This window comes from Rhincodon typus, chromosome 7, assembly GCF_021869965.1.
Source record: "Rhincodon typus isolate 14 chromosome 7, sRhiTyp1.1, whole genome shotgun sequence".
NCBI lineage: Eukaryota > Metazoa > Chordata > Chondrichthyes > Orectolobiformes > Rhincodontidae > Rhincodon > Rhincodon typus.
The window spans coordinates 65,558,910-65,571,477 of record NC_063338.1 but is presented as its reverse complement, the minus strand read 5'-3'; the positions used below and the strand labels follow the sequence as shown (position 1 = coordinate 65,571,477).

The following is a 12,568-nucleotide window of genomic DNA, read 5'->3' as shown; positions in this document are numbered from 1 at the left end:
GTGGGGAGGAGGAGGAGAGAATTGTCTTATGAGAGGTTGAGTAGGTTGCATCTGTACTCATTTGAGTATAGAGAAACGAGGGGTGACTTTATTGAAACATGCAAACTTCTCAGGGAGCTTTGCAGGAGATGTGGAGAGGTTGTGGCCTCATCTGGGCAGAGTCCAGGCTCAAAGGATAGAATCTCAATCAGGGGTCAATCAACTAGTGGAGACATGAGGAGGCATTACCAATTGTTTCAGAAGGTAGTCAATATCTGGAGTTCTTCACAACAGAGGGCTGTAGAGGTGAGGTCATCATTAAGTATGTTCAAGGATAAGACAGATCAGTAAGGGAATCAAGGGGTATTGGGAAAAAGTAGAAAAATGGAGTTCAAGTTTCAGGTGAGCCATGGTCTCAGTGAATAGCAGAGGGTAAATGGCCTACATCTGCTCCTACATTTTACAGTCTGATAAGAATCAAACTTGGTGTTCAGATTATGCAAGTAATTCTGAAAGAGAACTGAATGTTACCATTTTACTGAAAGTGAATGGACAGGAGAGATTTTGGGACATTTTACTTCAGATTTAAAGGGAAATGGTAAGCCCACAGTTGGAGCACTCCATACTGTTCTAATCTCCTTGTGTGAACAAAGAAGTTAGATACCCCAGAAGCAGTTTAGATAAAGAGTCACTTAACCGATTTCTGGAATCAGGCATTCATCTCACGAGCAAAACTTGGACAGGCTGAGCCTACACCCATTGAAATTTAAAAGAAAGAAAAGTGTGGTTGCTGAGACATAGAAAGATCCTGAAGGACCTAGCAGGGTGGACAGTGGAAGAACGCTTCCTTTTCTGGAAACGCTTACAGCTTAGGGCACAATTTAAAACTAAGACATCTTGCATTTAAGATGGAGACAAGTAGATTCTTGTACTCCCCTCTCAGAGGGTTGAGTGCCTTTTGAAATTTCTTCCCTAGACGTGGCAATGTCATTGAACATTTAAGGCAGAGATCTTGAATAATAAGGCCAAGATTCTTCTTGATTAACAAAGGAGTCAAAGGCTATGAGTAGATGGGAATGTGAGTTGATGCCACAATCAGGTCAGTCATGACCTTAAATGAATGGTAGAGCCTAATCTGAGGGGTCGTACTGCTTACTGCTGTTCCTAATTCTTAAATTTCTGTATTATCAACAAAGCTGTTCTGCTCCACAGAAATAAAACAACAATGTTACAAACACAGGCACCTTAAGCAGCAAAGTGGGCATACCTGTCAGCAGAACTCAACTGTTCTGATCAATACTGCACATTTTCAGATGCTGCAAATTCTTCCATTGAACAATTGAATAATTATCTCAAAGAGAAGGGCACCAGAAGCAAACAAGAAAGCTATGCTATTGGTTGTTTCAATGGAATTCTTTAACAAACAGGGTTAAGGAAAATCCCAAAGCCTTTTATTCATACATAACGAGCAAGAGGGTAACTAGAAAAAGGGTTGGCCCACTCAAGGACAAAGGAGGGAAGTTATGCAAGGAGTCAGAGAAAACGAGTGAGATTCTTAATGAGTACTTTGCGTCGGCATTCAGTGAGGAGGGGGACATGACGGATGTTGAGGTTAGGGATAGATGTTTGATTATTCTAGGTCAAGTCGGCATGGTGGGGCGGGGGGGGTGGTGGGGAAGAGAGTGTTGGGTATTCTAAAAGGCATTATCATGGAATCCCTACAGTGTGGAAACAGGCCCTTCGGCCCAACAAGTCCACACCGAGCCTCAGAGTATCTCAACCAGACCCATCCAACCTACAACCCACCTAATCTACATGAACACTACAGGCAATTTAGCATGGCCAATCCACCTAACCTGCACATCTTTGGACTGCGGGAGGAAACCGGAGCACCCGGAGGAAACCCAAGCAGACACGGGGAGAACGTGCAAACTCCACACAGACAGTCGCCCGAGGCTGGAATCGAACTCTGGTCTCTGGCGCTGTGAGGCAGCAGTGCTAGCCACTGTGCCACCATGCTGCCCTTCTGGTTGCCGCATTAGGGTGGACAAGTCCCCAGGTCCAGATGGGATCTATCCCAGACTATTGAGGGAAGCGAGAGAGGAAATAGCTGGGGCCTTAACAGATATCTTTGCAGCATCCTTGAGCACGGGTGAGGTCCCGGAAGACTGGAGAATTGCTAATGTTGTCCCCTTGTTTAAGAAGGGTAGCAAGAATAATCCAGGTAATTATAGACCAGTGAGCCTGACGTCAGTGGTGGGGAAGCTGTTGGAGAAGATACTGAGGGATAAGATCTATTTACATTTGGAAGAAAATGGACTTATTAGTGATAGACAGCATGGTTTTGTGCAGGGAAGGTCATGTCTTACCAACATGATAGAATTCTTTGAGGAAGTGACAAAGTTGATAGATGAGGGAAGGCTGTAGATGTCATATACATGGACTTCAGTAAGGCGTTTGATAAGGTTCCCCATGGTAGGCTGATGGAGAAAGTGAAGTCGCATGGGGTCCAGGGTGTACTAGCTAGATGAATAGAGAACTGGCTGGGCAACAGGAGGCAGTTGTAGTGGTAGGGAGTTTCTCAAAATGGAGAACTGTGACCAGTGGTGTTCCACAGGGATCCGTGTTGGGACCACTGTTGTTTGTGACATATGTAAATGATCTGGAGGAAGGTATAGATGGTCTGATTAGCAAGTTTGCAGATGACACTAAGATTGGTGGAGTAGCAGATAGTGAAGGGGACTGCCGGAGAATGCAGCAGAATAAAGATAAATTGGAGAGTTGGGCAGAGAAACGGCAGATGGAGTTCAATCCAGGCAAATGCGAGGTGATGCATTTTGGAAGATCCAATTCACGAGCCAACTATACGGTAAATGGAAAAGCGCCGGGGGAAATTGATGCACAGAGATCTGGGTGTTCAGGTCCATTGTACCCTGAAGGTGGCAACTCGGGTCGATAGAGCGGTCAAGAAGGCATACGGCATGCTTTCATTCATCAGACGGGGTATTGAGTACAAGAGTTGGCAGGTCATGTTAGTTGTATAGGACTTTGGTTCGACCACATTTGGAATACTGCATACAGTTCTGGTCGCTACATTACCAAAAGGATGTGGATGCTTTGGACAGGGTGCAGAGGAGGTTCACCAGGATGCTGCCTGGTATGGAGGGCACTAGCTATGAAGAGAGGTTGAGTAGATTAGGATTATTGACATTAGAAAGACGGAGGTTGGGGGGGACCTGATTGAGGTCTACAAAATCATGACAGGTATAGACAGGGTGGATAGCAAGAAGCTTTCTCCCCCCTAGAGTGGGGGATTCAATTACTAGGGGTCACAATTTCAAGGTGGGAAGGGAAAAGTTTGAGGGAGATATGCGTGGAAGGTTCTTTATGCAGAGGGTGGTGGGTGTCTGGAACGCAGTGCCAGCGGAGGTGGTAGAGCGGGCACGATAGCGTAATTTAAGATGTATCTAAACAGATACATGAATGGGCAGGGAGCAGAGGGATACAGATCCTTGGAAAACAGGCGACGGCTTTAGATAGAGGATCTGGATCGGCGCAGGCTTAGAGGGCCGAAGGGCCTGTTCCTGTGCTGTAATTTTCTTCGTTGTTTTGTTGGAATCTCAGTGTAAAAGAACGCCCAATGTAGAAGAATGTCAATATAGCACAGTATCAGAAACATCAAACAAATTTACTGTTTTACAAGAACAACATTTCACCTTACCTGGACAGCAATATAAAGGCCAGGCACATTGAAGGATTCAAACATGATTTCAGCAGTATATTCTCTATTTTCAGGAGTATTCAGTGGCGGTTCAGTCTGTTGAAGATATCATTCATGTTATTTAACAAACGGCAGCTGAAGAACTGCATCGGATCATACTAAGTGCTGAGGAATCAAAGTTTTCAATCAGGCTAAATACAACATTATGCACATTCATGAGTATTTTTGCAGAGCAGGCCCACAGGAAACAAGTAAAATAAATAGCTTAAACACCTAACTAGATTGTAAGCAAGAGAGATGATCTTAGATTTGATTAGATTAGCATAAAAGCTAAAGCCAATTTGATAATTTAACACAAATAATAACAATGCTCAATTAGTCAAGGAGATCTAAAGAATATGAACAAACAAGATAGTAAAAACCAAAGAGAAGTCAGATTTTAATTTCCAAGAAGTTCAAAGGCACTTTGCTAAGATTTAAGTCAAAACATTATTGTTAATCTTCCTATGAAGCAATGTCAGCACAGGAAAAGCAGCTAATTGGACTGCCAGAGGAAATGGAGGAGGCAGGTACAATTACAACATTTAAAAAGGCCTCTGGATGGGCACATGAATAGGAAGGGTCTTGAAAGATATGGGCCAAATGCTGGAAAATGGGACGTCAGATTGGAATGTCTGGTCGGCGCAGACGACTGGTCCCGTGCTGTATGATTCAGACCACATGATTAATTGGTATAGTCACTGTGTCTTCAGTCACTCAAGTAGAAAATTTCATGGCCTAACAAAAAGATAAGGAAGAGCAACTCAGATAAGTAGGCATGCTGGAGCACAAGGACATTTGTGTCTTTGACAATCATGCTCAAAAATTACGATCAGCGTAAGCGCCACATTTTAGAGCTTCAGCACCAGCTGGCATCACTTCTGCACAGTTGGCAATTTCACTGATGTCCCCATTATTGCTATGATCACCCAGCAACTATGCAGACAAAGAGACAGAGTGACTGAAAGAGAATGTTTAACCACCAGATAGTCAAGAAGGGCTAAACAGGTGGTGTGGAAACCCAGTGAACATCTCATACTTAAACCAGTATTCACGTTCTGAATATTAGCACGAGTTATGGCTCCTACAAGGTGTAGGGCCAGAGCCTGCTTCATGGCACCTCAGCTGCTCTGGGAACTGTGGGGACAGGGAAGGAGTTTGCAGAGAGCCACAGCGAAACTGGAAAAACAATGGCAATACAGGATTTGATAGTTAGGAGAACAAAACAGGCATTTCAGTAACTGCAGACTTTTATCCAGGGTGGTATCTTGCTTGTCAAGGACATTACTAAGCAGCTGCAGAGCATTCTGACAGTACAAGGAGAATAGCCAGCAGTGGTGGTGCACATTGATACAAGCAGCATAGATAGAAAGAAGGACAACTTTCTGTAGATTGAGTTTGGGGAGCTAGGAAGTAAGCTATTTAACAGGACCTCAAAAGGTAGTCATTGCCAATTACTCCAAGTAATTACTCCACACAGCAAAAAGAACACGTAACTGGAGAGGTGTACAGGATGGTCAGTCTTGCATGTGAGGCATTGCAATCAGTTGATAATGTTAGAGTGGGAAAAAAACGATGCACAGAAAATTGGGACAGTCAGAGCACAAGAACAGGAAACTTCAAAGTCAGTAAGGCAGATCAAGTCTAAATGAGACTTAGTGAGCATATATGTGAAAAGAGTAGGAGTACGAAGAAAATAATATCAGTAAACTGAAGCTGCAGATAACCAGCTAGAAACCTGATAGTAGGCTGGTTTAGGGGAAAAGGAGGACAGAACAGGGGACCATGTATTCCTGGATACAAGGTGATCAGAAATAAGGAAGGAAAGAAGGAAGGTTGAATAGCAATATTAATCAAGGAGAACACTACTGTTCTGGAAACCGGAAGTGTTCCTAAAGGCTCGTGGACAGAATTTTTTTGGTTAGATCTAAGAAACTGCTTATACTACAACAATACTAGATGCATTCTATAGGCCACAAACTAGTGAAAAAACAATGTTGGGGATTATATTTGCTAGGATATTAGAGGTGCAAAATTACAAAGCAATTATAAGGGGGCATAACAATCCTAATGTAGAGTGAAATAGCAATAGTGTAGAAGGCAGAGAGGGGCAAGACTGTAGAGTGCATTCAGGAGCATTTTCAAATCATTATCCTCCAGTCCAGGTAGGAAAGTGGCATTGCTGGATTTGGTCCTGGTGACTGATATAGTAAACTGAATCAAGTGCCAGTGAGGATACATTTAGGATACTGTGACTGTGGCATTGTAGTGTTTAACTGAGCTATGGAAAACAGCATGAAACAATTCAAGGTAAAGATAATTGGGGACAGCCAATTTCATAGTGGTGACAAAGTATTTGATCCAGGTAACCTTGGAATTAATGAATGACAAGCAAGGCTGGTTTTAAAGGCGATCATTCAAGTGCAGTCAAGGTTATGTGGGACAGAATGGAAGGGCAAACAAACCCAAAGGTTCTCAGAACAAGGGATGCGCAAGATAGATCAGAAAAAGGGTGCCTGTGACAACGTCAAATGGAAACTACAATTGAGAATTATGCTCAATATCAACGCCAGATCAAGGTGGGCAGCCGTTAAAAAAAAAAGAAGCAAATAAAGTATTAGAAGAGACTGGCAGCTAACCAAAATGTAAATGAAAAGCCTTCTATGGACAAATGAATAACAAAAAGGGTGGTAAGGAGCAAATGACCAATGATGTTCTGCAGGGAGCAGTGCTGGGACCTCTGCTGTTTGTAATTTATACAAATGATTTGGAGGAGAAGGTCAGTGGCTTGATTAGCAGGTTTGAGAATGATTTGGGGAGCGTGGAGAGTGAGGAGGATTGTCAGAGGATACAGAGGATATATAGATAGGCTGGAGAAATGGCAGAACACGTTTAATCAGGACAAATACGAGGTGATGCAATTTGGAAGATCTAATGCAGGAGGGAAGAATGAAATAAAGGGCAGAACCCTTCGTAGTATCAACATACAGAGACTTAGGTGAACAAGTCCACAGTTCCTTGAAAGCAACAGCCTTAAGGGCAGCATGGTGGCTCAGTGGTTAGCACTGCTGCCTCACAGCACTAGGGGCCCAGGTTCAATTCCACCCTTGGGTGACTGTCTGCTTGGAGTTTGTACATTCTCCCCATGTCTGGGTTTCGTCCGGTACTGCGGTTTTCTCCCGCAGTCCAAAGATGTGCAGGCTAGGTGGATTGGCCATGCTAAGTTGCCCGTAGTGTTCAGAAATGTGTAGATTAGGTGGGTTATAGTGGAATAGGTCTGGGTGGGGTGCTCGGAGGGTCGGTGTGGACTTGTTAGGTTGAGGGGCCTGTTTCCACACTGTCGGGATTCTATTCTGTTCTATGGAAACAAATGAATAAGGTGGTCAAGAAGGCATTCTGCCTTCGTCAGGGCTTGAAGTAAAAAAATTGGCAAGTCACGGTGCTTAGACTTTAGTTGGGCTACATTTGGAATAGTATGTACAGTTCTGGTAGTGAAGGATGTGGAGGCTTTGAAGGGGCACAGAAATTGCTTACCAGGACATTGCTTGGTTTGGAGGGTTTTAGATACAAGGAGAGATTGGACAAACTTGGTTTGTTTTCATTTGAATGTCAAAGGATAAGTGGTAACCTGATAGAAGTTTACTAAATTATAGATAGAATGGACAGTCAAAGTCTTTCTTCCCAGAGTAGAAATGTCAATGACCAGGGGACATGGGGGAAAGCTTAAAGGAGACGTGAGGGGCAGAGGTTTTTTTTGATATGGATGGTGGTAAGTGCCTGGAATGTGCTGCCAGAGGACGTGGTGAAGATGGATACACTAGCAACTTTTAAGAGGCATCTGGACAGATCCATGAATAAGCAGAGAACACAGGCATACTGAGCACATGGAAGCAGGAGTTTTTTACTTTGGAAAGACATCCTGTGTTGGCGCAGTCTTGGATGATCAGAGGGCCTGTTCCTGTGCAGTGCTGCTGTTCTTTGTTCAGTGTGAGGATGTATAGTCCAGGTGACTGCGTAAGTCAGTGTGTTTGTAGGTGACATCAGTGGCTGGCATACCCACAGAAATAGAAACAAATGATGAGGAAGGAGAAATCAGAGGGGCCAGATGTGGTGAGAACAGGATGTTAATTGTAAACAAAACTGAAACTTTTCCAGTTCCAGACGTGACGGGGAAACAGCACTGATGATGTCATCGATGTCCTGGAGTTCTGGATATCTGAGGACACATTAGCCTATGGTTCAATGATGTGGTCATGGTCTATGGATCCTCCTTTCCTAACTTTGTCCAGGCTATTGTGTCCACAATGGTCACTAAACTTATTTCATCTGGTGATGCCTTTCACCTTCCTCGCACTGCCTCCAAGTCCATCGTCTCCCAACCCCATACAGCCAGTGTCTACCTCCTTCCCAATCTCCACAAGCAGAACTGCCTGGGCAGGCCTATTGTTTTTCCCTGTTCCTATCTCAATTCAATTTCTTCTCCTTATCCAGTTGCTTCCCACTTACCTCAGCATTCTTCTGACGTTTCTCACCACAGCTTCACCGTGGATGTGCAATCCTTTTGCACATCCAACTATCACCATGCCACTTCAAATAGGACTGTCTTAGGGCTCTCTGCATTTTTTTTCCTGGAAAAAAGGCCTAACCAAGCTTGTTCTCACTTCAAGCAACTTCTCCTTTAACTCCTCTAAGTTTTGTCAGGTCAAAGGTGTGACCATTGGTATCCTCATGGGCCCCAGTTATGCCCATCTTTGTGGGCTACATTAAACATTCCTTGTTCCAGTCTCACTCAGGCCCCCAAGCATAACTCTTGTCTCGTACATCAATGACATCATCAGTTCTGCTTCCCTCACCTCTTGTCTGGAACCTGACAAGTTTATCAATTTCACTTCCAATTTCCACAGAGCTCTTAACTTCACCTTGTCCATCTCTGGCTCCTCCCTTCCTCGACATTGGTATCCATATCCAGGGATAAGCTATCACTCCACCTCCTACAGTTACCTGGACTATACATCTTCACATTGTTTCCTGCAGACACCATGGCATTCTCCCCTGCAGACACCATGGCATTCTCCCAACTTCTTCAACTCATCTGTTCTAATGATGCCAACTTCTACAAGGGGACCTCCAAAATGTCGACCTTCTTCCTCAACCGAGATTCCCCACCAGTGGTTGACAGGGCACTCAGCTGTGTCTGATCGGTCTCCCGCTCTTTGGCCCCTCACCCCTTTTGTTGCCTCCGACAACACCAATATAGGGTTGCCCTGGTCCTCACCTGCCAGACCACCAGCATCCATGCATTCCCCTCACCTCCCTTGTCAACATTACTCAGGGACTATTCCCTCCAGGACACCTTGGTCAATTCCTCCTCCATCCCCAACACCTCTCCACATCGCCATGGCACCTCACCATGCGAGCACAGAAAGTGCAACATTTGCCCATTACACAGAAATAGCAAGAACTGCAGATGCTGCAGTCAGACTCAATACAGCGTGGAGCTGGAGGAACACAACAGATCAGGCAGCAGAGGAGCAGGAGAGTCGACGTTTTAGGTCAGGACCCTTCATCAGTGCTCTCCTGTTCCTCTGACACTGCCTGACCTGCTGTGTTCCTCCAGCTCCACACTGTATTGACTTGCCCATTACTTCTTCCCTCCTCACTATCCGAAGCTCCAGACACTTGCTATGTGAAGCAGTGATTTACCTACACTTCACTCAATCTAGTTTACTGTATTCGCTGTTCAAAATTAAAACACAGAACAGTATAGTACAGACCCTTCGGCCCACGACGTTGTGCCGAACTTTTACCATAAACCTAAGGTCTATCTAACCTCCACCCCTACCTTATACTATCATCCATATGCCTATCTAATAGTCGCTTAAATGCCCCTGATGAGGCCATCTCCATTACCCTCTCCGGCAATGCATTCCACAACCCGACCACTTTGAGTAAAGAACCTACCTCTGACGTTTCCCCTATATCTACCTCCACTCACTTGAAAACTGTGCCCCCTTGTAATAGGTACCTCCATCCTAGGAAAAAGTCTCTGGCTGTCCACTCTATCTATACTTCTGATCATTTTGTACACCTCTATCAAGTCACCTCTCATCCTTCGTCGTTCTGAAGAGAAAAGGCTTAGCTCTCCAACCTTTCCTCGTAACACCTTCCCTCCATTCCAGGCAACATCCTGGTAAATCTCTTCTGCATCTTTTCCAATGCTTCCACATCTTTCCTGTAACGAGGCGACCAGAACTGGACACAATACGCCAGATGTGGCCGAACCAGGCTTTTGTATAGCTGGAGCATAACTTCACGGCTCTTGAACTCAATCCCTCAATTAATGAGAGCTAACACACCATATGCTTACTTAACAACTCTATCCACCTGGGGGGCAGCTTTCAGGGAACTGTGAACATGAACCCCAAGATCCCTCTGCTCCTCCACACCACCAAGAATCTTTCCGTTAACCTGTATTCTGCTTTCAAATTTGTCCTTCCAAAATTGATCTCTTCTTTCATGAAAAGATGAAGTGCAGACTAGGTGTTCAGCAAAGCGGTCACCCATGTTCTGTCCACAAAAATCACCACACTTCCTGTTGCCTACCACTTCAATACATTAACATGCTCCACCATGGCCAACATCTGACTCAGGCTTACTGCAGTGTTCCAACAAAGCTCAACGCAAGCTGGAAGAATAGCATCTCATTTTCTGCTTGGGGTCTTGAAGCCTTCAGGACTCGATATCAAGTTAAATAATTTTAGGGCCTCAGCACTTTCTCAGAGGTCCTAATGACAACCACTGGGGGATTCTATTCTATTAACTTCCTTAAATTGAAGAACAGCTGTGTTCACAACTAGTTTGTTTCTTGTGTCTCAACCAATTTCATATCCATGCTGCCACTGTTCTACATTCAATGGGTTTGCTGAAAAGTCTGTTATGTTGCACTTTTATCAAATTTCTTTTAGAAGTCCATGTCTTTATGCAATAACTGCATTATTGCATGTATCCTCCCTTGATCAAAAATTTCAACTAGCTTAATCATGATGTGCCTTAAATAAATGCACTGACTTTTCTCAACTAATCTGCATTTGTTTAAAAGTCTTAACAGACAATTAAGATTGTTCTTTAATTATTTTGTTCTTAGTAGATTTAGCATTGAGAAATTGAAGCTACGAGCACCTGTTCTAAGCATGATGGGGAATGTAGCCAACACTGTAGTAACCAAGCTAAGAAAGGATATTAAAACTCTGATCTTCACAAAGCTAGTAATACATTTAAAATGACAAGTGGCTGGGGGGTTGGGGGAGCCACAACGACAACAAGGTATAAGTTAAGACATCGTAGTCTTACCAGACCACAGTGCTGCTCACTCATTGGACAATGACGACTGGTAGTGGTTTAACCTGAGGGTAAACAGGCCTCAGATGTGGGAAGAGATTCTGAAGGAGAATCCTTCGTAGTAACTTCAGTTGCTGCAGGAATTGAACCCATGCTTTTGCAATCACTCTGCATTACAATCCAGCCAACTGACCTAAATGACACCCATTTAATGATATCAATGCTTCACTGGGTTAATGAGAACATGAAAGGAACACTTTCAACATTGCTGTCTTTGTCGCCGTGTATGTAATGTAAAATTTTAAGATTGTCAATGACAAGTGAACTATAAAAACTATGAAGTGTTCTGCTCAGGAGATTTGAGAAGGGACCTTGGTGGACTTTTATAAAATCAAGTGTCTCCAGCATAAGCTTGACTAAGTTCTGTAACAATTGGACCCAAGACTCAAAGTAGTTTTTAAATCTTCACATCAAGTAAACACTTTTTTAAGCTGATTGAGAAGAAAATAAAAAGTGGCAACTGGAAGAAAAATATTTTTTATACAGCAAGTAGTTAGTATTTGGAATACCGTGTCACTCATTTCAAGCCTTCAAGCCACAACTATGTAATATCTGAAAAGAATTGTTGAGGAATTATAGAGAAAAAAATGCTGTAAAGAAAATGCAGTGAAATAGGGTGAAGTGAAATCAGTTGCTGTTGCAGGCAGCTGACACGACAAGTCAACTCCTGTGCTGCAATAACACTTCGATTCATAATTCATGAATCTGTGCACAAAATTCAAAACACCACAGTAATTTACTTCAGTAATATACTTCAGTAATATGGACTCCAAGTGTCTTCTGTGATATCTCAGTGACAACTCAATGTTATTAGGTTAGGAGACCATCAAGATTAGTCAATTTGTATGGTCTCATTTCACAAACATAATACTGCAGGTTTTCCATATATAGCTTCAAGGTCTGAAACACAACTCAAAGTTATCAGACTAAGTCTGTTTATAAACCAACTAATTAGCTATTTCAGATCTGAGACAATGCAGACCTTCAGACTTGCCTCAGTCGTAATATTCAGCTGCTAAAGCAACCTAGTATTCTCAATTATGTTAGTTATTTTCTCCATGAAATTCTCCCTTAATAAAGTTTAATAAATCCCAATAGTTTTTAAAACCAAATCACTCCCACTACATTCAATCTCCTTGGCTGTTAACATACTGTCAAGCTTTCACCTATTATTTAACAGCTATTCACAATATTGTTCTAATCCTTCAGTTGAAACACTGGCCCAGATCTTCAGCCTAGTGAAAGATGCACATTAGGTCTGCTAGAAAATCTCAACACATTGACTACACAGGAATTACCCAGAAAGTTTAAGCTTCTGATGGGCAATGATGCTCAATCCAAAACCCTCAGGGATTTTCAGCTCTGAAATGAAGCCCTGTATAGCCTTCAAGCCACAACTATGTAATATCTGAAAAGAATTGTTGAGGAATT

At 43.2% G+C, this 12,568-nt stretch overlaps 2 protein-coding genes across 2 annotated transcripts in view; one reads left to right on the top strand and one right to left on the bottom strand.

Moving 5' to 3' along the window:
* The window catches only part of LOC125483491 (solute carrier family 35 member F5-like), a 77,206-nt gene that overhangs the window by 30,608 nt on the left and 34,030 nt on the right, over window positions 1-12,568 (top strand). The window lies entirely within an intron of this gene.
* The window catches only part of LOC109918755 (actin-related protein 3-like), a 34,737-nt gene that overhangs the window by 2,092 nt on the left and 20,077 nt on the right, over window positions 1-12,568 (bottom strand). The window contains exon 5 of the mRNA XM_020518700.2: window positions 3,701-3,796. Within this exon, the coding sequence (XP_020374289.1) occupies window positions 3,701-3,796 (96 nt within the window). The remainder of the gene's footprint in view (window positions 1-3,700; window positions 3,797-12,568) is intronic.